The following is a 25,658-nucleotide window of genomic DNA, read 5'->3' as shown; positions in this document are numbered from 1 at the left end:
CCCCTCGGCCTCCGTAGAGAAATTCACGGATTCGGATCAGGGGTGGAGGGATCAGGGGTTTACCGGGACTATGCGCGTGTGCCAGCCTGCATGGCAAGCCGCGCAGGCTCGGTGTGAGAGTGACGTCACCGGGAATCTCGCGGCACGAATGCCGGGGAAAGAGCGCACGTAGTCCCGCGTGAGGATTTCCCCGAGAGCGAGCGCTGTTTGGGATGTGTAGGGTGACGTCAAGGCTGAACGGATCGGCCTTCGGAGGGGACGTTGGCATCGCCCATAGGGACGAACGGGCGTGCCGAAGACCGCCACCATGGCGCTGCAGGAAAAAAAGCCTCACTCCAAGTATACGGCCCTGTAGGATGTGGTGGATATCCTGTGAAATTGGGCAAAGGAAGCACTAGTTAGTGGGATGGGTTAGTTTAGCTGGACCGGCTTCATGGGGACATGGGTTGTTCCTCATGGAGCCCGTGGAATGGGTTAGTTAGAGGGATTTAGGATAGATTTAGAAAATGGATTTTTGGATTTTTCTGGAGACACGGACAGACGTGGAATGTGTAGTGGGGACATAGCTTAGCTGCGTAGAGTAAATGGAACGTGCATTAGCTTAAGGGACGACGAGGGAGCACGAGTGAGTTAGGGGTATTGAGTTAGGAGAATGGCAGTGTTGAGTGAGTGAAAAAGTAAAAGAAATACAATGAGTATGGGCCAGCAGCCCTGAGTGTGTATAGAGTGAATGTGGAATGCATGGTGCGAATGACTGATTGGGGGGAGGAGTGATTCCCACCCAAGGGACCCCAGGGTCAGTTTAATGTTAGTTAAATTTACTAAAAGGGTGTCGTTTTGTTGTTTGTGTTGAGTGAAGGCACGATACCCATTTGGAGGGGTGCAGGAGTTCATGGACTGGCTGGGAGCCTGGCTGTCGAAAGGTGAGTATTCTTTAGAGGGCACCCCAGGCACTGGACTAGTCGGCCAGAGTAGGCCAAGGGTCCACGGGACCGGGATAGTGTAGTGGGCATGGGCGACCTGCGGAATGGGACCCATAGCGCCAAAATGCCACGTGGGCATCGGAGGGGGGTAATGCTGGGAAGGGCAACCCCCGCGTTCACAGGGAGTTGTTAGGCTCGGAGGCAGCCTGAGGGCCCGTGGGTGCCATGGTTAGATTCGGCAGAGGGGAGGTTCCTGCCAGTTGAGCCACGCTGACCAGCCATGAAATTGTGCAAGGGCACGAATGAAAACTTGAGGGTGAGGCCCAAATTTATAATGGACACCAACACAGGCAACGGGAATCATGGTTTCGAGAACCAATAGTTTAAAGTGACAGGCGTTTTGAAAAGCCCCAGGGTGGTTTAAAAGTTAGTAAATGATAAGGTAGTTAGGGAATGGACCCCTTCGCACCATCCATCCCTTCGCTCTCAATAGGCCGCTGGACTCACTGTGGGAGGCCATTCTGAGGCTTTGTCGGGTCTCAAGACAGGACGCTAGTTTCTTCCCTATTCCCCTCCAAAACGGGAACGTAGGGGTTGGGAGTCGGCTAGGTTGACAGGATAGGTTAGCCGGACAAGGACAATAAAGTGGGTTCGGGAGACGAGATTATAGAGAAAAAATAAAAATAAAAAAGGGGGCTAAATTTGTTTTATGTTGCAAATTCAGGGAGTGGGTATGGACAGAGACAGGCAAAGGCGATAGGTTGGGGGAGACAGTAGGTTAGGTCCGAGCCCGCCTTCGGAGTGGCCGGCACCACTGCACTCCCTCCAGACCCACAAGGAACGAGACCAGAGGCCGGCCATCTTCACCTGCCGGCCTGTTGTGCTGGATCGCCTGTTCCGCATGGCCTTGCCTTGCCATGCCTTGTCCACCTGCCTCTGCCATAACCCCATGCCTGCTACCCTTTTGTTTGCATTGCCCCTGTGTCATCATCACCATGTGCGCCAGGATCGCCAGTGTTTGCAAGGAGTGCTCTGCAGGCAGCCACACCACGGGGACTGCATTGAGCAGCCTGTGCACCGTTCTTGCATCCATCCAGTCCATTTTTGTGCTTTTGCATCCGCTGCATCCTCCATCCAGTTCATTTCAGGGAGGAGCCAGGGACTGCATTGGGCAGCCGGCTGCCTCCCTGTTCTTGCACAGAGGAGCCAGAGACTGTATTGGGCAGCCTGGCTGCCTCTTCAAATGGCCTGTGGGACGGCATATGGCATGCCGGGTTAGGGTGAGTTGCCTCCAGCAGCTGGGGTAGGAAAGAAAGAAGGAAGACTCAAGGGGGACCTTTTGATCAGGTCCTGAGGACGACTGACCTTCAGCTGCTGTGCTCATCCTCACACAAACTGTTAACCTTGCCGTGCCTTCTTTCCCACAGATGCCAGGTCCTGGGCCATGGTTAGTGTAAATAGATATGTTAAGGTTGTAAATAAGTTCTTACCCCACCTGCCTGTGTCATAGCGCCGGCAATTTTAGTGAAGTCGTCCATATGAGTCTGTGCGAGTTTGTTAGTTAGTTGAGCAGCGCATTAGGTTATATATTTTTGGGACACGTATTTAAAAAAAAAAAAAAAAAATGTCGCACTCAGGGATCCGTGGGTAAAACGTACGAGGGGAGAACTTACACATGCTGGTCACACGAAAATTTGACGACTCGGGACGAGTCTGTAAAAAGGGGAGGGGGTAGTGTTGCGAATCTGGAAGCCATGAGCACACAGACATCCAAGTTCCTAAAGATCAGTTATATCGGTAAGTATGTGTTTTTAGATAGTTCCCGTCCCTTGTCTAATGGGTAACTAAATGTTCATGCAATGTGAAGTTATTTTAATAGTCAGGTTTTCTTTTCGTTCATTTCTACACCCCCATCAACACCTTCACCTCACTCTGACCGACGCCATTATCCCCATGTGTTCGATCACGTACGAGGGCGGAGTTCAAGGAAGAGCGTCGCGGTGGCTCTCGACCAATCAGGATGCATCGAGTGACGTGACCGTCACTCGGCCAATCGGACTTCCCCGACTGTGTGAGGGGCGGTCCATGTGATGTCACCACGCCACCTGGCCAATCGAAGGGCTTGGCGCCCGTTTTGGCCAGTGAGGGCGACGGCGAGCGATATGCGCACCAAAACGGGCCAGTGACAGGGTGACGAGGGATTCTGCGCACAAGGCCGTCTGGTGTGGAGAAGCGGAGACACCCCCCCCACCCTTTGCGGGGGATGAAGGAATAAGAGCGCAGACGGCTGGTCGGAGGAGAGAGATTTTCCACAGTCCTCGTCAGTCCTGGTCGTCAGTGGTCAGTCGTGGTCAGTAGTCGTTGATCAGTCTTCGTGAGTGGTCGCCGCCCTGGTCGTCGTCCTCCGCCTCCACATGATCGCAAGCTTGGGCAATCACAGTCTCACTTCAGCTGGGTTCGGCTGCGCTGGTCCGTCCTTCGGTGACCGGAGCTCCGGGAAGGAGTGGACGCCCAGCCACGCGCTCACAGCCAGGGAGCCAGCTACCCTGATCTTCAGCCCGTCTGTCCTCCAGGGTGGAGGTCCAATTACAGACCATTTGGTCCGATTTGTATGTGCGTGTGTGTGTGTCCTGGGGGCCCCGTCTTTAAGTAGTAAATTGTTTAAGTGCCTGTGCTGTATAAAATTGCAATTCTTAATATTCGGTTTAGCTCTGCCCTAACGTGCTTCCCTCATTCCCCATCTATTGAATTATAAATAAACCCCCATTTGTTCAATGTTTCAGCTCGTTCACATCTATTCTTTCATTGACTGAGCGTGTCATGTGCTGGGGAATTAGCAGGCCACTACCATGGCCGTTGTAATGGGACAATTGGACTGACAGAACTCGGCGATCAAACCGCTCGGGTCGCACGCTAAGCAGCTCGTTCCGTACGGGTGCCGTCGAGGGTGTGAAGACTCGGTAGATCGCCACGTGGTCTCTAGGTATTTTGAAGATTTGGCAAATAACCCTGTACCACGTCATAGAAATATTGAACCTTCACGGTCCAAAAAGGGACCTGTACTTTTCCGAAGAAGTACTATCTGAATTCCGGGCGATCGGTCGAGCCGACGCTGCAGCTCCATCTCGCGGTCGTGCTCGCGGCCGACGCCCGGCCACGCAACAATATATCTACATACTGTATACATGCAACACTATCACTTTGGTGATGAGTGATTATGAAGTGCTCATTTAAGGGATGAGTAAATGGCGATTTTAAGGGTGCAACCCACTATTCGTAAATTTCCTTTCTCTCTTTTAAACCCTCTCATACAAGCAACACATGCAACCACATTCTGAAACACCGCACCACAGCCAACCACATATTCAGATGACAAGGGAAAGAACAACATTCCTGTTTTCAAACAATTTGGGCAGGAAAGACCACCGAGTGGAAAAACCCGTTAAAGACATGGTGGCGAAAGCTTAAGGGAGGACCTTAACTCGAGGATGATTCACAGCCAAAGGAGGCATTGACTGGTGAGCACACCAATGGTGATGTGCTGCCACAGGTCAAAAGGCAAGCCACAGTCTTAACCCCCTGGGATCTCCACCTCCCATGAACTCTGACCCCCTCCACCCCCCCCCCACTCCTAAGTTTCCATCCTGCTCAAGCTGCTTAAAAGGCAGAACGCCAGACCGTTCGCTGCTTTTGGAACGTGCTGGGAATCGGATGTTGGAATGCGCTGGAAACCCTGAAACAACCGGCCTGCCTGTTCCTGCTGAAGTAGAGACCACCGTTGGAGTTTGCACTAAAGCCAAGATGGGCTGCACCAGATGGCGCTGAGAGAACAGTGCGACGGACGGTTGGTCAAGCACGAGGCAGAGGTGCGAGAGCAGATGAGCCGGGAGGTCCCGAGCACTTGAAGATAGCTCCATAATGACATACACTATCTTGCTGTCTTCTCAGGACCCCTATTCATCAACTTAGACTCATGAAGGGAATTACGATTCCATAACAGCTATCGGTGACTTGCCACTTAACCCTTCAGGGCAAGGCTTTACATACACACCTCACATTTTCCTCTTTGAGCATGCATTGCCCACATTACATCTAAACCTTTCTGCTTTTCCTACCCCTCCTCAATTGTTCCATACACCATCCACAGAAACATTCACACACCATCACCCACACACAATCACCTTCACAACATGCACACACTATCACCCACACAAACCATCACCCATACATCACCCAAACTACAACATTCACACACCATCACCAACACAACATGCACACACCATTACCCATACAACAACATCCACACACCATCACCCAGACAACATCCACACACCATCACCCACACAACATCCACACACCATCACCCACACCATTACACATGGTAAAAAAACTAAAAAAAAACTAAATGCATAATTCAAAGATGTTTCGAAAGCTCAAAAGCGTACGAGCACAACAGAGGCTTTTGACGTCAGGTTTTCTCAGCGAGTGAGGGCAAGATTCTTCCATGATAATTTTGAGAAATTGATATACTGTACTGTGATCTCAAAATTTAAGTGTACAAAATTATGCTTATAAATGATAACATTATAATTTATAAGTTCTATTATAACTTATAAGATTAAAAAAAAGATCCAAGGTGAACACATAAGCAAAGAGGAATAAGAGGAGGATTTCTCAGCTGGTGTAGGTAAGATCGTTCCGTGAAAATTCTGATAATTATCGATAAACTGTGATTTCAAAATTAAGTTTATAAATGATAACATTATAATTTACAAGTTATATTGTCGGTTTATAACTTTACTAGCAGAGTGTGCTGACACGTTGTGTAAGCATAAGAACCGTGCTTCCCCATTGTCTCAGGTCGCTCATCTGCATTTGATTTTTCATTTATTTCAGCTTGGCGTAACATTTCGTCGAAAAGAAGATATTTTTTTGAGGAAATACCCCCACGAGGCTCGATTTACATTGCATCAGGAATCACAAATCAAATGGCAAACAACATGAATTGTATTTACAATTCTCCACATTTTGCACACAAAAAAAAAAAGAGCGATTCACACACCACCAGGAAGCTTTGTTAAAAAAAAAAAAAAATCAAATAAATAAAAGAACGAAAAACAAAATGAAAGAATTTAAAGATGAATGACACTTGAAAATAAAGTAGTCTGTATGAATGACGTTTTATTCACCAAAATGGAGATGTTGCCAGGGATTGCTGGCAGTGTGCATAGGTAGCTTCATCTACAACAACGAAGTTCATTGATTAAGCTTTTGTTTAAAACAAAATCGTCCAAGAAAATAACATACAATTCTACCAAAAGTGATTAATGCAAATGCTTCCTGTGCAGGTGCGAAAATTAAAAGTAAAAATCAACATGTAAGAAATAAAAAGAGAAAACAACAAAACAAACAAAAAAAAAACAAGCAGTCATAGACTGGTACTTACGAAATCGTCAACTTGACCTCTGACCTTGTCTAATAAAAGCTGTCTCTAGAGAAGGTAGCGACGCAAACCAGAAGTTTCTACGATGATTCTGTACCAAACCATCAAAAATCGAATGTTTGACCTCACCGTGACCTTGACCTTTGACCGATTTTGACCAAAATCTAATCAGCGCGAGCCATCACCCTCCTGAATGACGGTGTAATTTCACATTGATCGCTTCTTCCGTTCTCGAGTTATCGTGCCAACAAACAAACAAACAAACACACAAACAGATGACGGAAGTCATCAATACACTTACGAAATCTTAATAAACACTTGCGACCTACTGCTCAGGCAAGAATTTGTAATTTGTTCATGGTGTCGGCGATAACTTGTCTACTCTTCCGAGAGCACACCGTGCATCATTAACATCCACCAAATAATGCCGGCAGACGGGACATCAGTTTAATGTCAGTCCGAGGGATGGCACACAGATTGATAAAACGCCCTGCTGTTTAACACTAAATGACTGTCAGCCCAGCTATAAACTTTCAAACCCAGGCTAGAAAGTTTGAGGCGAGTATGCATCCCTCTAAGCTATCCTTCCAGCCATCAGGAGCCTACAACGTTTAATTAGAGAGCAAGCCTTAAGCTTAACTTTATCTTTGCACAACACTTCAATGTACAGGCATGTTTGCATGTAGCAGCAGGCCCTTAAATGTCTTTCATGTCAAAATATCTGGTATTTCACAGTACCATAATCTGGAGGTCACTGAAAATGGGGGGGGGGGGGATCATAAAATTGAGGCAGGAGCCAGGGCATTTGTTGTTGAAAGAACAAGATTATGTGGAGCATCAAGGTTGGAAGATGAAGCAGCACATCACAGTGGCACAGCGACATGCTCAGTAGCTAGCGGCTTCACAGCTGATCATGACAGGAAGACAGCCATGCAGCATGCATCCATGTTTGTGGAACAACAATATGTCATCACCTTCACTGAAAGCATCCCAGGAGGCATAGCTGGTCCGGCTGGCTTGTGGATTTGTGGATCTCTGATTGTAGTCAGTGCTTCCACAACTTATCTCCACACACCCAGCTACAGATTGTTCAGAGCTCTGCTTCTCACAAACTTTCTCAAGAGTGGAACAACCAACAAGTGCTCCAGCCCAGCTCAACCCGCAAGAGACTCAGGCAGGGATTTGTAATTTTTGTAAACCCGAGAGGAGCCGCCAAGGTTAGTAACTGCAGCTGTCTTGATGAATACGCAGCCAATTTTTTTTTTGGGACTCTCGCCGACTACAATTTGCAACAAACATACCAATCTCAATAAACAGGATATTTTATAAACAATGCTTTAACTCCAAATTCAAAAATAATAAGAGGTAAAAAAAAAAATAAAAATCAAAAAAAAAATCAAAAAAAAAAAAAATCACTCAACTTCAAACATTTGTGGAGTCAAAATTTTATCAATTAAAATCAGCTATATATCAAAAATATTATTACAACCAATCACAAGTAAATAATATGAAATAATTTGTTCAAATTATCACGACAGAACATCAGATTGAACCCTGTAGTCGATATTCTCAGCTAATGACATGAAGTACCAACACAATGTCACTTGATATTGTTGGAGTCATGTCCCAAATGCACCCATTTACCTGATATAAGCCTGGTGTTGGCTTCGAGGCTCGGGCGGCGGCTTGGGATCCTAGGATCCTGAGTTCAAGCCCCGTTGGGCCGCTGAATTAATACACCAGGGGGTTGACTCAGCCTGCCATCCTTCTGAGGTTGGCAAAATGAGCACCAGTGTACTGGTAAGGGGACACTGCATCAGCGGTAAAAGCCGCGTCCCAAACAATGATGCAACCAACAGCCACAGGCTGCACTCGATAGCCAACCTGATATAACAGGCAACATGTAGTAATCTTCATAAAGTCTGATTGTAAATGGAAACCTATGCAACAATAATAAATGGACTTCATAGAAAAACAACAAAGGCAAGCATTTGGAGCCGAATTCAAATGAATAAAATAGTTTTTTGTTTTTTTTTTGTATACCTTGTCGAGGCTCGTGTGAGAGGTAACACACAACGCACAGCAAAGGGGGTATGAGACAAGAGGGGAGGGAGTGGGAAGGACAAAACAGTGGGGAACAGAGACATTAGGAGATCTATGGAAGGGAGAGGGATGGGGCGGGGAACATGGGGAATACAAGATTGACATTACAGGGACTTTCAGGAAGGAAAGCAGGGAATTTGAAGGAGGTGGGCTTGGCTGGATTATCGGGGGCAGAAAAGATAGAGGATTTGGGTGGGGATGATAATAGGTGGTGGTGAACAGCTGTTTTGAAGGCCTGGAGTGAAGAATGGGATTGAATAGAGTGAGGGAGTTTATTCCAAAGGCGGGAAAAAAGAGGAATGAAAGAGTGAAGGTGAGCAGCGATTCGTGATTTTGGTAGTTTTACCAGAAGGGGGTTGTTGGCGGACCTTGAGCGCCCTGCGGAAATGTGGTGGGGACAAATCGCAGAGAGAGCAGGGCGGGGGGGGGGCGAGGCTGCAGAAGAGACGGTAGAAGACAGAAAGACGACCGACCAGCCTGCGGTGAGAGAGTGAGAGGCCCAAAGAGACAGCCTCATTGCGGGAGATGCCAATGATCCGAAATGCCTTGGTTTCTACAGCGTGAAGCCGAGAAAGGTGGGAGGAAGGAGCACCAGCCCAGAGGGGAGAGCAGAACTCCATCAGGCTGCGGACGAAAGCTTTGTAAGTAGTCAGGAGCTCAGGTGGGCCGTGGAAGGACTTTGCACGACGGAGGATTCCCAGTCGGCAACTGGCTTTGGAGGCGAGGTTTGAAATGTGGCTATCCCAGGAAAGGTCATGGCAGATAGTGAGAGCCAGCAGCTTGAAAGAAAGGACTTCTTCCAGAGGATTGTTGAGAAAGTGGATGGAGGGGTTTCTAAACGGTCCTTTTGGAGAGACATAGTGAGAGTGTGAGATTTGTCCGGATTGAAAGATATGTTCCACGTGTTGGACCAGTTTGTGATTTTACCCAGATCTGCAGTGAGCGAAGAAGCTACTGCTTGCCGGTCTGAGGGATGACCGATGGTACGGCAGAGGGTGGAGTCATCAGCAAAGAGATATAGAGGATTTTTGAGAGAGTCAGAGAGATCATTGATGAAAACCAGAAAAAGAACAGGGCCCAGAACGCTACCTTGAGGAACTCCAGCCTGGACAGGAAGAGGGGATGAAATAACTCCATTTAGGGCCACACGTTGACTGCGACAGGAGAGGAAGTCTGCGAGCCATGAGTAGAGATGGCCTTGGATACCATAGGAAGAGAGTTTGGTGAGTAGTGCAGGGTGCCAGACCGTGTCAAAGGCACGTGATATGTCCAGGGATATGTCTCGGATTTCCTGTCTGGTATTGAGGACCTCTATCCATTGTTGGGAGAGCAGAAGCAACATATCCAGGGTAGAGTGACCTGTTCTGAAACCAAATTGATGATCGGAATTCAGGCCATTGGAGAAGAGGAAGGATTTAATGTCTGAAGCAATGATGGATTCCATAACCTTGCTGATGATTGGGAGAAGGCTGATTGGTCTGTACTTGCAGGGATTTGTTTTTGCACCTTTTTATGCAGGGCAGTAAGGTTTGCTGATTTCCAAGCAGATGGCAGATGACCTTGAGCAAATGAGAGGGTGAAGAGAACAGAGACAGGGTGAGAAAGAGCAGAAGAGCAGGTTTTTAGGACACGTGGGCTGATGCCGTCTGGACCGGTTGCAGAATCTGAGTCGAGATTTGACAGTAAGCTCTCCACCTTGTCAGGAGAAAAGGACACAGAGTCCAGGGACAGTTGGGTGCGACTGGGTAAGGTGGGTAGAGAAAGTGATGGGTTTCAGACACAATATTTAGCTGCAAACACCGAGTTTAGGCATTCAGCCTTTTCACGTGCGGTATCAGCAGTGCGGCCATTTGAGGGAGGAGATGGAGGGGGAACAAACACCACAAACAGATTCGATTTGATGCTACCAGGATTTTGAGGAGGGAGAGGTTTGAAAGTTCAGAATTGAGCTTATAAAGATGTTGTTTTCTGGCTCTCCTGAGGGTAGATACACACTTGTTCCGAGCTTTATGGAAGGAACTGAGATTACCCTCAGTTGGGTTTGCTTTCCATGAGGCAAAGGCAAGTTGTTTCAGGACAACTGCCTCACCACAAGTTTCAGTGAACCAAGGGCGGGAAGAAGGGTAAGACAACTGATGACGAGAGGGGATAAATCTATGCATGAGGGAGAGCAAGTTTCTTTGAAAGAATTCCCAGGATGAGTTGATGTTTGAGAAAGTAGCGATAGGAGACCAGTCTACAAGTTTGATGGCTGCTCGGAGACCCTGCCAGTCGGCTTGAGTGAAATGCCAGACTTGACGGCGGTGTGGTGGTTCTCTGATAACAGCCAGAGAGATGTCCACTTTGACAAGGACGTGGTTAGAAGAACCGATTGGAGCAGAGGAAGAGCAGCAGATATTGTCAGGGAAAATTGTCAAAATCAGATCCAGAAGAGATAGAGTACCATTGGTTGAGATCTGGGTCGGGAAGTTGACCGATTGAGTCAGTCCCAATGAGTCGCAGAAAGCTTTTGCTGAGGTGCCATGACAGGTGAGAGAGGTACCCACACCTCGCCAACTGGCATGATGACAATTGAAGTCACCACATATGAGAAAGAGAGAGTTTGGATGAGAAGATAGAAGTTGGTCCATGTTTTCGCATCGTGAGGTGTAGATGGAGTCATCACTGTTTTGTGGAAGGTACAGTAAACATATAAACATGAGGTGGGAGTGGAGGGGAAGCTGTAGCCAGAGGTATTCCTGGGGGTGTGGAAGAGTGAGGGCAGTGCATGGAGAGTGAGGAATAGTCTTTGATAAAGAGAGCAACTCCTCCACCAGGACGAGGCTAAGGTCTGCCATACCGGAGGAGGGAGTAACCAGGAGAGATACTTGGGAGTCAGACACGTCTTGGGGGAGGAAAGTTTCTGTTAGGCAGATTATGTCTGGTTTGTCAGTGGCAACCTGTATGGAAAGATCTGAAAGGTTTGAGTGAAGGCCCCAGATATGAGGTCCACACTGTTAATGAAGAGGAAGGGGAGTAGGCTTTGGGTGCAGGGGGTTTGAGGGGAGGGGGAGGGTAGGACAAGGGATGAGGGGGGGAGGGAAGGAGGGTTGTTGAAAGTGTGGGGGATTGCAGAATAGCTAGGGGAGGGGGCCGGATGAGGAAGATAAAAGGCTCTGTGGTGCTGGGGGAGATAGTGGGGGCAGATAAAGCAATTTTTGAGAGGAATCGTGCAAATTATGATACAAGCATCAAATTTGGCACATTTGTTCTCCAGGTGATTCTCATCAAATCTGCCCGATTGGCCATTTGTAAATCCAAATTTTGAAAAAAAAAAAAAAATTCAAAAAAGTCAAGATCACGAATCAATGTTGGATGCTGGCTGAGATTGGTGAATGTTTCAGAAACATCATCAAAGACGTTCCAAGTCTGCCATGCAGTTTTCTTCCCTTTACCGCGGAAGGCAGACACGACGTCCAGTGAACGCATGGAAGTATGGGATCCCTCCAGCTTTATCAGGCCCTATCGCAGAAACTACCTCATGGACTGGAATCCATCGTGCCTTGGCTCCTTGGCCAAAGGCAATCCACATGTTCTCAAGACCTAGTTCCTCTAAGGATGGCAGTACAGATATTGCTATGACTAGTACGTCCATGTCATTAGCCTTAATGATAATGGACTTGCTACCATCCGTCATTGCATCCCTGGCGTGTACAAATATTCGAGTGTCAGCTTCTTCATGACAACATTGAGACACAGCATCCAGTGAGTTCCTTGTGTTGCTAATGGCATCTTCTCCTTTTGTGACAATGACTGTGCTTGTCGTCTGTGCTTCACACATCTTTTCCGCAAGGAAGTGAAACAGCTCAGTCTTGTTGCTGTCATCTCGAAGAAAGCTTCTCCAGTTACTTGGGGTCTTACTGGTTCCTGTCACTCTTCTTCTGATTCCTTGCCACCTTTTCGACCTTGCCTCGGACTTCAGACTTGACTTCTTGTACACAAACACTACGTCCACCCTCTCGTACCTGGCACCAGAGGATTCCACCTTTGGGATGATGTCTTCTTTCGCATAGTCATCAAATATCTTTGAAGTGTGTGGAGGTAGGGCATTGATAAGTGCTGAGCCATCAATGATGACTGCATCTCCCCTTGGTTCTCTGTCTGGGATGTTCACTTGCACTTCAAGAATTTCATCCAACTGTGACTTCAAATTAATTTGAGGTTTTTTTTTTTTTTTTTCTTCAAATTTTTCAAAATTTGGATTTTCAAATGGCCAATCAGGCAGATTTGATCAGAAAGCCCTGCAGAACAGAAATGCCAAATTTGATGCTTGTATCATAATTTGCACGATTTTTCGACTATCTACTACACCAAGAGGGGGGACAAGAGAGGGGGAAGAAGGCAGTTGAGGATTTGAGGAGGTGGAGTGAAGAGATGGAGGTGAGAGGGCAGTGGAAGGAGGCAGCTTTATGGATGGGGGGGGGGCAACTTTGAGGAGGATGAGTGAGTGGGATGAATGGTGGGAGAAAGGTGAGGGGGGAGTTTTTGAGAGGTGAGAGGGAGGCTTGGAGGGAGAAGAGTGGGATGGTTGCTTTGAGCTTGAGGGGTGAGAGGGGTGGGTTGGAACTGATATTGGAAAAAAAGAATGGTTGATGGAAAGCGAACATTCATAGCAAACTGGGGTTTGTTAAAAGTTTTAGGTTAGAGATGCGATTAAACACATTTATTGAGGGATGCAATAAAGGCGAATTCAGAGAATGGAGAGAAGAAACGCTGTCAGTTGGATTTTTTAGGCAAGGAATGAAGGAGAGGTCGAATTGAGAGCAGTCTGTTAAAATAGTAGAAGAGTAGTGCATTATGATACAGTGAAGAGTACCACATGTGTGAAAGAGGAAGATGAAGCATTATAAGAGATCATTTCAATTATTATTATTATTGTTTGAGAGAGTTTTCATCAGATTAGGTCATGGAAGTGTTGTAGAAAAAATCGTGAGGTAAATGGTGAAATTGGATCGATAAACGCAGGGGGTCTAAACAGATCACGTGGTTACGGGAGAAGCACTTGGCTCTGGGAGGTGTATCGTCAAAAGTGAAATTATTTATTTTAAATAAGGATTGCGTAACATTCGGAAAAGGGAAGGTTGAAGTAAAATCGTGGAAGTGTGTGGTGAATTTGGACGGTAAACGCACTGTGAACCTGCTGGGTCAATGAAAAGTACCAGGAAGAGAAAGAGAGAAAGAGAGAAAGAGAGAAAGAGAGAAAGAGAGAAAGAGAGAAAGAGAGAAAGAGAGAAAGAGAGAAAGAGAGAAAGAGAGAAAGAGAGAAAGAGAGAAAGAGAGAAAGAGAGAAAGAGAGAAAGAGAGAAAGAGAGAAAGAGAGAAAGAGAGAGAGAGAGAAAGAGAGAAAGAGAGAAAGAGAGAAAGAGAGAAAGAGAGAAAGAGAGAAAGAGAGAAAGAGAGAAAGAGAGAAAGAGAGAAAGAGAGAAAGAGAGAAAGAGAAAAAGAGAGAAAGAAAGAAAGAGAGAAAGAGAGAGAGAGAGAAAGAGAGAAAGAGAGAAAGAGAGAAAGAGAGAGAGAGAGAAAGAGAGAAAGAGAGAAAGAGAGAAAGAGAGAGAGAGAGAGACACACACACACACACACACACGTGGTTACAGGAGGTGGAGAGATCGAAAGGATACAAGTAAGATTATTATTTTTTGATGTATTTTAGAAGAACAGGTAAGATTTGGGAATGGAAGGTTGTAGATCGGAAGAAATCGTGAAAGTAATGGCGAGAGAGGGTCAGCTCATTAGAATAAAGATGGTGTGCCTGCAGGAGGAAGAAGAAGAGGGGAATGAAGAAGAAGAATCGAGAATTGTGAGTGTGCAAGGAGAAAGGTAGTTTTTTGTTGTTTTATTTAAGACAAGAAATAGAGTGTTTAGTTGGGAGGGATGGGGGACGTTGGGAAAGTGGGGAAGATAGAAATTGAAGGTAATGGAGAGAAAATACAAATAAACACGATCGTACACCGGGGGGAATGATGGGTAGGCCTCAAGCACTCGGGAAGACAAATTCGATGAAAACTCACAAAATAGTATGATTTTTAAACAAAACCAAACTAGGAACACACAGTAACATGCAGGTAAGTAAATAAACAGTTAAAACGGGACAAATAACGACCGGAAACTTAACTTTGAGATCGTCAACAGAGAGCCCTGAAGGAGAACTGCCAACGCTCCAAACCCAGAACCGGAAGGTTAAATCCCTTCCCCCTCCAAAATTGTCCATTTTGCCATCAGTGTCTTCCTAGGGATGATGTGACACTTACCAAATCAACTTGAACTCCTGTAGAAATTACAATAAGTAAGCATATCCTTCTGAGGCCTTCAACCCTTACGATTATAAAAGTTATCATGTACTTGTAATTAACTGCGAATCAAGACAGGAATTTGAAAATTGGCCTGTGTTTTAGTCCAAAGGATTACTCTTGAAAAAACAGAAAGTCCGTATATTTTGCAAGTCCATGAGAAAACAAGTTTAACGTGCCCTCAAAATATATGTTATTTGTGATATTACTTTCTGTAAGAAAAGTGTAAAACTCTTTCAGCTCTTTGCCACCCACCACAGAAATATTGCATCAATTGGTTTGGTTGTGTCATTTCTGCCTCCAGATTGTCAACAGTTAGGTTATTATAGTATTCAACATAAACAGTATTTAAACTCGGGGGGGGGGGGGGAGATAAAGTGCAAGTTTATCCCATCATTCAGTACATGAGATCAATAATGTCACATGTACAGGGGTTACAACGACCCATAAGGTGCATTGAATTGACCATGCCCAAAAGGCAACAACAACACCTCATATCACGAGCCAGCTGTGGCTTGGATTCCAAGGCGTTGGCGTAAAAAGGCTGCTCAAGCAAATGTCAACATAAGATTCTCGTAGAAATACTAAAAATAAATTCTCATTTTCACAAATAACTTCAGAACCCTGAAAAGCTGAATTGCCCGTCAAACAAAGATGGGACTGTGCAACTCTAGCTAACGGTATACAATAAATCATTGCTGATTACTCTCGCTGTAATCGGCACTCTGGGAAGTATTTACAATTTTTTTTTTACATCAAATACCACCATCCTGCACACATTGTAACATCCACTTTTCCACAAAGTTTCAAAATCACAACCAGAACCCTTTTATTCACATACAGCATGTTTCCCAAACATTTTAATTGAGTAAAAATGTGCACGACAAAAATCCTCCCTCCCCCACCCACACACCGTGAAGGAAGGTCAAGCACGAGAAAAAAAAACTGCACATATTTTCCCTTTTCCATGTGGTTTCCAGCCAGTCGGGCAATTTTCTCAGCAGATGAGTTTCCTGATGCAACAGTACAAGTTTGCTTTTTGACTTGCATTTTCAAAGGGAAACTTTTAAAGAATCTCTCCTCTCCCATACAGAACACATGTCAACAAGTCACTTTAGCAAAGTCTAAAGTCTTTGAGAGCGAGTCTCAAGTCACCATAGTATCACTTCAACTTGTGTCAAGTCCTACATTTACTTATAAACTCTGGAGTACACGCTATCAAGGAATTAAGACACAGCACTTCATTTATTGTAATGCATGTTCTGAAAATCTGTTCAACTCAACTTTTTATTTATAAACTTCATACAGTGGACATTTTTTGCTTTGTTCCCAGCAAAAATAAAGTTTTGTTAAATTTACTTCTCATATCTAGTGTACCTACTTGGACATATGTACATGAGACTAGTCAGTAACCTCAGCTTGTGTTTAAATGGTTTACAAGTCGAACCAAAGCATTCAGCATTGAACGGGAAAGGAGATTTTAATAATTTACTTGTATATTTATTATGTACGTTAAAATGAAACATATATTCAGGAAGGGGACGGGACACTAGAGAATCATGAAGGGGGAGGAATGCCAGGGAATCATGAAGGGAGCGGGATGCTAGGGAATCATGAAGGGAGTGGGATGCTCGAGAACCATGAAGGTAGCGGTATGTTAGGGAATCATGAAGGGAGCGGGATGCTAGGGAACCATGAATGGAGCGGGATGCTGGGGAATTATGAAGGGAGCGGGATGCTAGGGAATCATGAAGGGAGCGGGATGGATGCTAGGGAATCATGAAGGGAGCGGGATGCTTTGGAAGCAGAAAGAGGGCGGGACATTTTGGAAGCATAAAGAGGACGAGACACTGTAGAAAATGAAACGTAACTTATTAACTTCAATTGTTGTCATCATATAATTTACAATTATTGGTAAAGTTTAAATAATCCAAGTCAAATGACATTTAAATAATAACGAAATCATTTTATCGGGTGGGGATGTACACTGGGCCAAGTTTCCACGAGTTGACACGAATATCGAGGACATGGTTTGAATAAAGTTGTGCTTCCTACTTTGGTAAGACTAATGCTTACCACTTGGACATGGTGTCTTCTGTGCTATCTGGAAAGTGGATACTCCCTTTAACCTTTGTAGAGAACGGTACGCAACCTGGCGGCCGTGAGCTCTGGTATGCTGCACATGTACAGTATACATGTAGAGTACAAGGTATGTCGTCACTTTCTGAACCGTGCACGCTGACGACTGAAAATCATTTCCCATTTATTTTAAACCCACTTTAAATTCAATGTTTATTCGGCAATTATTTTCTGAACATTGTGACAAGTCATTATAAACTCAAGTCGCATGCAAGTCGAAAGCCCCCAGACACCAAGTCCCAAGTTTCGACCCTCAAATCCAAGTCGAGTCGCAAAATTTTGCGACATGAGTCCGAGTCACCGACTCGAGTCCCAAACAATAATTAAAAAAATAAAAACAAGTGCATAATTTGTTTTTGTTTTATCACGAGCCTCGGTGGCGGAATGGTGAGAGCGTCTACTCTGAATCTAGGAGGTCAGCGGCTTTAACCCCGGCTGAGTCATATGAAAGACTTTCAAAATGGTACGTGCTACTTCCTTGCTCAAGTCTCAGCATTTAAAAAGGAATCGAGCATGGACAAAACCATAAGTTGGTTATAATAGCACAGGCTTTGATGGGTGTAATGGCCTCCGTTTGCATTGAAGGTTCTTGTGAGGGAGCTCATATTATTATAATCATAACGTAATAATAAAATCACACGAAATCATTTTCATCATCAGGACCAAATTTAGATCCCTTAAAGAAACCAATTAAAAATTGGATTTCAAAGATATATAATCAGATACCAAGTCCATGCTTTCATGCAATCCCTGGTGCTCCTGCTTCTCCATTTTTTGCATTCCAGCCTCCCATAATAATTAAAATATCTCCTTTAGGCACCTGTTATACCAGTTCCTGCAACTTTCCATAAAAAAAACCCTCCACATTTTCTTCATCTGCTACAGAAGTTGGAGCATATATCTGAATGATGGTGGGTGTTCACTGGATGTCCTTTCAATCTCACTGATATTAACCTATCAATGACTGTGTTGTGTCAAAGAACTGAGTCTGTCATCTTCTTATTGCAAATCACTTCCATTCCATTTCTTTTACAGGTTTCGTGACCAGAAAAGAACACTTTGTAATCATCAGATTGAAACTCCAAAAACGATATGTAGCACGATATATCAAAAAGTTGTGGACAGGCTGTGACAAAACTTGGTGGATGAGTTGGGTAGGTGACAAGGACCAGCTGATTAGATGTTGGTGAAGGTCAAGAAGCGGATTCGGCCTATCAGGATGATACAAAACATAAAATGTTCAGTCTAGTTGGAGGTTTGCGCTCTACCAAATGCCGTTCTAGTTCGACTTGAATTTCCTTATGCTGTACTTTGTTCTTCTTCTTTTCTCAATATCTCTAAACTGAATCTTCATTGAATGGGTACTTTTGCTCATTGAGCATAATGGCTTCATCCTTTATAAGCATTTTAAAAACACTTCACTTTCCATATTTCTGTCAGGGGTATACCCCCAGTGTTCTTATTCTTCACAAGATTATTTTCTAAAATTGTCAGCTTAGCGCTTGGTCCACCAACCTTCCTCTCGCACCTACACCACCAACTTTCTCTGTGCCTGCAACAACAATTCTTACCTCCCATCTCATGATTTTGATTTCCGTTTGTCCAATTTGGGAATTTGGAAGCAGCATCCCTCTTTCATGTCCCTTTTCAGCAACCCCCTCACCCCACCCTCTCAATTCTTCCTCCTCAACCCACTCACTCACTCAACCTACTCAATCATACCCCTCACCAAACCCCCTCAAACCCTTCCTTGTCACCCTGCCTCCACAAAGCCTCCCCCCTCTACCCGCATCCTGCATCTTGCCATTGGCTTCTCCCCTGTACCTGTGTGGACCTCAAACATCCGATGTCTCCGCTTTAACCTGACATCGCTCAATCCAGGTTGCCACCGATAAATTGGACAACATCTGTTTAACAGAATCCTTCCTCTGAAAGGATGTCCCTGACTTCTTACGATCTCTCCCCAGCGATTGTCTACTCCGATTAGATGGGCCTGAACCTGCCCCAGTGGCGGAGTTGCAATTTGCATCAAGATTTCAATTTGTCATTGCCCTTGTACAGGTCTTACACCTCCCAACCCCCAGGAGTACCTTTAGGCTGCAACTTCCCCTCCACTCCCACCGCTTGTTTGTCTGTGTGTGTATGTGTGTGTATGTGTGTGTATGTGTGTGTATGTGTGTGTATGTGTGTGTATGTATGTGTGTATGTATGTGTGTATGTATGTGTGTATGTATGTGTGTATATGTGTGTGTATATGTGTGTGTGTGTGTGTGTGTGTGTGTGTGTGTGTGTGTGTGTGTGTGTGTGTGTGTGTGTGTGTGTGTGTGTGTGTGTGTGTGTGTGTGTGTGTGTGTGTGTGTGTGTGTGTGTGTGTGTGTGTGTGTGTGTGTGTGTGTGTGTGTGTGTGTGTGTGTGTGTGTGTGTGTTGTGCAGTCTTCCAAATAGTGAAAACCCCTTCTACATCTCTCCCAGACAACATGGATCAACTTTTAACCACTCATCTCAACTCTCTCTTCCTCATATGTGGGGAGTTAAAACATGCAAATTGGCTGGGTGAATTTCTTTCTGCCTGTACTTTCTGTTCCTCTCACCAACCAAGCCACTTCAGCAAAGGACTAATGTGACTCCATGGGGTTGACGGAATCTGTACATTTTTCAATCCAGATTTGTCCCAAAGGCAAATTCTCAGTTCTGCACTTGGTGATGACAAACTTCCCGGTAAATGTCTCCTGCTCTTCCACTGATCTAATTGGTCATCTGTCCAAGTGCTTGAGACAGTCTACATCTTGCTGGCAATTCTCAGACAGCTGCCTCAATGATGGCGAGTCTGACAGTTCATTCAGGTCGATTGGCAGGTACTGCAAGCAGCCATCTCTCCAAAGGACTGGTCTCCCATATCTACCACCTCTGAAATCAACTCAGCTTGGAATTCTTACAGAAACCTGCTCCGTCTTATACATAAATCCATCCCATGTCATCTTGAGGCATCATACCCATCCTCCCAACCACGGTACACTGAAATCTGTGGTGAAGCAGTTTGCTCTGAAACAACTTGCTTTCTCTTCATAGCAAGCAAACCTGACCGAAGGAAATCTCAGCAAATTCCACAAAGCCCAGAAGTGCATGTCCACTCTCAGGAAAGCCAGAAAACACTTCTGTTCAACCTCAAGAATGAACTTTCAAACTTGTCTCCCTCCATTAAAACATGGTGGTGCCTTATTAAGTCCATCTCCAGAATATGCTCCCCCTCCATCCCTTCCCTCTCTTCAAATTGCACCACAGCAGACTCCATTCGCGAGGAGGCCGAATGCCTCAATTCTGTGTTTGCTTCCAAATATTGTCCCCAAACCCTCGCTCTCTGCACCCACCCTCCCAAATCACACCCAACTGCTCCTCGACTCTGTGGCATTTGCACCCAAGACGCTGGAGAAGTTTCTGGAAAACAGACTGATGACATCACTCGCATGTCTTAAAAACCTGCTGTGCTGCTCGTGCTGTTTTCAACCCACAATTTACACTATAGCCTAGGTCATCTTCCATCTACTTGGAAACCGGCCAACATCACTGCACTACATGAAAAGATGCAAAAAACAATTCCCTTACTTGCAGACCTATGAGCTTACTTCCAATCATCAGCAAGGTCATGGAATCTATCATCGCAGTCGATGTGAAATCATTCCTTTTCTCCAATGGCTTAATCTCAGATCACCAATTCGGATTCAGACCCGGTCACTCCACCTTGAAAATGCTGCTCCTACACTCCTAACAATGGATGGAGGCCCTCAATGTCAGACATGAGATCAGGGCTGTCTCTCTCGACATATTTTGAGCTTTTGGTACAGTCTGGGACCCAACCTTGTTCTCCAAACTCTGTCTCTGGCATCCAAGGCCAACTCCACACATGGTTAACTGATTTCCTCCAGTCTCGAAGCCAATGTGTGGCACGCAATTGAATCCTTTCATCTCCTCTCCCTGGCAAGGCTGGAATGCTACAAGTTAGTGTTCTGGGCTCAGTCCTAATCCTAATATTCATCAACAATCTCTCTGACTCTGGAAAATCCTCTTTATATATTTGCTGATAACTCCACCCTCTGCCTTGACATCCCTCATCCTTCAGATAGGCAGGCAGCAGGCTCTTTGCTCTCTTCAGACTGACAAAATCACAAGCTGGCAAAACACTTGGAATACATATTTTAATGCAGACAAATGTCACACTCTCCCTCTCTCTTTCTCTCTCTCTCTCTCCAAAAGGACGGTATGGCAAACCCTCCCATCTACTTTATTAACAATCTTTCTTTCTTGCGCAAACTGCATTTGAAAGTTGGCCTCCAAAGCCAGCTACTGACTCAGCATCCTCAGGTCATGTCAGGTATGGGAGCATGCGCCAGAGCAGCGCGTCGCTGCATCCACTTTCCGCCTGTAGTCCAGGGGCCTTTGTCTGGCCATCCCCCAGGCATGTGCCTGGCCCATCCCCATCTGCTTGAGATGCCGATCAACCTGCTGCAACCCTAAGGCATGAGGTCGGCCCATTGGCCTCCTCCACTCACGAGACTCCCTCGCTGAGAGAATCTGGTGAGCAGGATCAGCATCAGGAAAACGAGCCACATGTCCATACAGCTGCAGCTGATGTTCACGGACTATGCAGGTAACACATCTCATTTGAGTCTTTCTCAGCAACCGCTTGTTGGACACAAAGCCCGACCAGCGATAGCCAAGGATTCTCCAAAGAGACCTGGTACCAAAGGAATTAAGTCTCCGTCTCAGATCCCTGGTCAGAGTCCAAGTCTAACATCCATAGAGCAAGACTGGAAGCACCAAGGACCTGAAGACTCGGACTTTCGTCCTCCCGCACAGGCACCGGCAGCGCCACACCCCATGATCCAGTAGATCCATGACTCCCCTGGCTCGACCCACACATCTGTTGACCTCTAGCTCACAGCCAAGGTAAGTGAATCTCTCCACGATCTCAACATCCTTACCACAAACAGGCACAGACAGGATAGCAGCATTCAAGATGTCATTGAAAGCCTGGATCTTAGTTTTGACCCAGAAGACCCGTAATCCCAGCGGTTCAGACTCCTTATTCAGCACCTCGAGGGCCCCCAAAAGCATATATTAAGTGTCTGCAAAGATGACATATATTATGTGCACATGCAAAGATGTCTGCATATATTAAGTGTCTGCATCATCTGCGAAATCAAGGTCAGAGATCTTGACATTCCCAAATGATGCACCACAGCTTGATCTCTCCGACATCCTCCTCAGAATCCAGTCCATACATCCTCCATCATACAAAATCCTTCTTTGGCACACCTGAACGCCCACCCACAGTTTGATGGAGTGCTGCTCTCCCTCCTGGGCTAGCTCCCCTGCCTCAAATCTTCTTCAGATTGATGCCATGGAAACCAAGGCCTTCAAAATTATTGGAATATCCCACAATAAGTGGAGTCCATGGGCTTATCACTTCGCATCGCAGACAGTTCAGTGGTGTCTTCCACTGCCTCCTTTCAGGTCTTGCACCCTGTGCACTTTTCGAGCTTTGTCCGCCCCCACCCCCGGTTCCTGCATGGCATACATGGTTCACCACATCAACCCCTTTCGGGTGAAACTACCTAAATCCAGGATCACTGCTCAACTCCACTCATTTGTTCCTCTTTTTTCCTGCCTGTGGAAACAACTTCCACATTCTCTTCAATATCTTTCCTCTCTCCAGGTCTTCAAGACAGCTGTTCACCACAATCTCAGATCATCCCCAATCCAAAACAATGATTTTTTCCCCACTGTCATTAACCTCCCCCCACCCACCCCCTTCACACCACTCCAATCAACCCCCCATCCAAATTTCCTGTTTTCCCTCCTTGGAGTTTCCTTCTACATCCATATTGTCACCCCATGTATCATCTTGTCCACCCCATGCATCCTCTCCTGCCTCCCATTCATCCCCACTCCCATTATTTGTCCAATCTTTTTCTATCTTGGCCTTCAACTTTGGAAATGGTTCCCCCCCCTCTCTCTAATGCTCCTTTTGTGTCCTGTTATGTCCTGATCCGTTCAGAGTACGAGCTATTCCATGAGCCTCGACTATGTGTGCAAAAATATCCTCGAGGAAGTTCAAGCACCTGGGTCTTGCTATCAGCCATGATCTTTCTTCGGCAAACCACATTTCAAAGTTCGCCTCCAAAGCCAGTCACTGACTGAACATCCTCTGCCATGCAAAGTCCTTCATTGGCACACCTGAACTCCTATCCACCTACAAGGCCTTCATCCACAGCTTGATGGAGCACTGCTCACCCCTCTGGGCTGGTGCCTCTGTCTCACACCTCGCTCAGCTTGATGCAAAATAAACCAATGCCTTCAAGATCATTGGAACCTCCCGTGATGAAGCTGAGTCTATGTGCCTATAACTTCACCATCGCAGAAAGGTCAGTGCTCTCTCTGTCTTCGACTGCCTCTCTTCGAGTCTTGTACTTCCCCTCACCCCTCCAAGGTTTCATTGAATGGGTACTTTTGCATAAGTGACATTATTGTGCTGTGGAGGTGTACAATTGTTTTGTGGTTCTTTTTTAAAAATCTATTTAAGAGATTAGTTTTAATCATTGGAGAGATCACTTTTGAGTTGATGTCTGTGCATTATGCCTATGAAGGGAGTGTCACACTCAGGTGGGGAGGGGTTAAAATTTCCATCATTATCTGCACACGTAATAAATAGATGCCATCTTCTTCTTTAAAAAAAAAAAAAAAAAAAAAAAAAAAAAACTTGGCATACACATAACCAAAGGGAAAACGAAAAAAGTTCTACTTTTACAAAACTTTTTCATTTGATTGGCTCAAAGATGCAAAACAGAATACCGGAGTTAGATGAGTGGTTAAAGGTCGCTTGTGTCCACAATGCATTTGATGAATAGGGTGTCATCCCGAACATATGAATTTCGAGATGCATCAAGTGTGGCCAAAGAACAAAAAAGAGGACAACCACTAGCAACATTAAGCTCATTGACAGGCCGTTGAAAGGATGATGATGTTTGATCAGGACGAAAAGCATCGATAACGTGCTCACGGTTATTCTGGTCCATCAGCATCAATGTTACCTGCAGGTAGACAAGAAACTGTAATATTTAATAACAATGAAATGAATTAATTATTTATGGTTTCAATTTTTTTTCCCAGTGATTGAATGCGATGACACATTGTTCAAAGCCAGAAAGCAAAGTCAGATTAAAAAAAAAAATAATTCGGAATTTTCTAACAGCTGCATTGGCCTGAAAAAGTCTTCAACCCCATCCAAATTTTTCTTACATTTTGATCCCACCTGAGCTTCTTTCATTATACTTTCAAATCAAATTTTATATATATATATATATATATATATATATATATATATATATATATATATATACATATACATATATATACATATACATATATATACACATATATATATATATATATATATATATATATATATATATATATATATATATATATATATTCTTCACAAACTACTCCAAATTGATAAAGCAAAAAACAAATGCAGATGAAATGTGAAAAAGTTAGTTTAACAGAGAAAAATCAGATCATTCTCAGTTGCACAAGTATTCAAATCCTTTACCGAATTAATCCAAAATCACTTCAGGAGCAAATTATATGTTTGAAAGGTTACAAAAGTGTAATCGGTTTCACCTGAATGTAATCAGTGGTTTAACTTAAAAATTAAGCTCCCCCACTTTTCTATGGAGTTTTACGGTGCAACGCACTTGTCAAACAAGAAGGGAAACATGAAGACCAAGGAGCTTTCCAAAGAAGTCAGACATAAAGTGGTGGAGAAGCACCATTTAGGAGAAGGTTATAAGAAGATTTCAGTCACTCATTATCCCTTTGAGTACGGTGAAATCCATCGTAAAGAAGTGGAAGACGTATCATACCACCCAGAATCTGACCAGATCAGTTCGCCCATCCCAACTCAGCAGCCGGGCAAACAGGAAACTGGTTCGGGATGTCACTGTAAATCCAATGATGACTATGAAAGATCGACAAGGCTCTATGTCTGAGATGGGGGGGGGGGGGGGTCAGTGTTCATCAATTAACAATATCCCGTTCTTCACAAAGCTGACCTCTATGGACAGGTGGCAAGAAAGAAGCCATAACTCAAAGAGAAACATCTAAAATCTCATATGGAGTTTGCGAAAAAGCATCTTAAAGATACTGCAGGCATGTGGAGAAACAATTTGGTGGCAGACAAGACAAAAATTGAAAATTTTGTTCTCAATTAAAAGCGTTAGGTCTGGCACAAGCCCAACACTGCACATCACCCAATCAACACCACCCCGACTGTTAAGCATGGGGCTGGTTTTCATCAACAGGACCTGGCAAATTTGTCAAGATAGAAGAGACAATGGATGGTACAAAGTACAGGAGAATCCTTGATGAAAACCTGCTTGGTTCAGTCGTGAATCTGAAACTGGGTCGGAGATCCACATTTTAGCAGAACAATGATCCGAAGCACAAAGCTAATGCCACACTGGAGTCACTGAATAAGAAGAAAATAAATGTTCTTGAGTGGTCCAGTCAAAGTCCTGACTTGTACTCAATTGAACACTTATGGCAAAACTTGAAGATTGCAGTCCATCGACGATCCCCATCAAACGTGGCAGAACTAGAGCAATTTTCACGTAAAGAATGGGCAAACATTTCACCATCTCACTGTACAAAGCTGGTAAAGACCTA

The 25,658-nt window shown here is 44.9% G+C and overlaps 2 protein-coding genes across 8 annotated transcripts in view; both read right to left on the bottom strand.

Annotated features, from left to right (window-relative positions):
• Positions 1 to 7,508, bottom strand: part of LOC147035614 (E-selectin-like) — a 73,387-nt gene extending 65,879 nt beyond the window's left edge. Inside the window, exon 1 of one of the 2 annotated variants that reach the window (XM_085845362.1) lies at positions 7,341 to 7,508. The gene's annotated coding sequence lies outside the window, so the exon portion shown is untranslated. The remainder of the gene's footprint in view (positions 1 to 7,340) is intronic. The other variant, XM_085845355.1, reaches the window with a different exon arrangement.
• LOC147035613 (TNF receptor-associated factor 2-like) overlaps positions 7,142 to 25,658 on the bottom strand; it is a 79,278-nt gene continuing 60,761 nt past the window's right edge. For 2 of the 6 annotated variants that reach the window (XM_085845298.1, XM_085845313.1), the window contains exon 11: positions 21,537 to 24,022. In XM_085845298.1, the coding sequence (XP_085701424.1) occupies positions 23,801 to 24,022 (222 nt within the window). In that variant the 3' untranslated portion in view covers positions 21,537 to 23,800. Of the gene's footprint in view, positions 14,774 to 15,637; positions 15,809 to 21,536; positions 24,023 to 25,658 lie in introns of those variants that run through there. The other 4 variants (XM_085845321.1, XM_085845328.1, XR_015049089.1 and 1 more) reach the window with 3 other exon arrangements.

The sequence above is a fragment of the Eptatretus burgeri genome, chromosome 1, assembly GCF_056783735.1.
Source record: "Eptatretus burgeri isolate ZD-2024b chromosome 1, Ebu_testis_v1, whole genome shotgun sequence".
Taxonomy (NCBI): Eukaryota; Metazoa; Chordata; class Myxini; order Myxiniformes; family Myxinidae; genus Eptatretus; species Eptatretus burgeri.
Note: the sequence above shows the minus strand (reverse complement) of the source record. Positions and strands in the feature narration are given on the sequence as shown.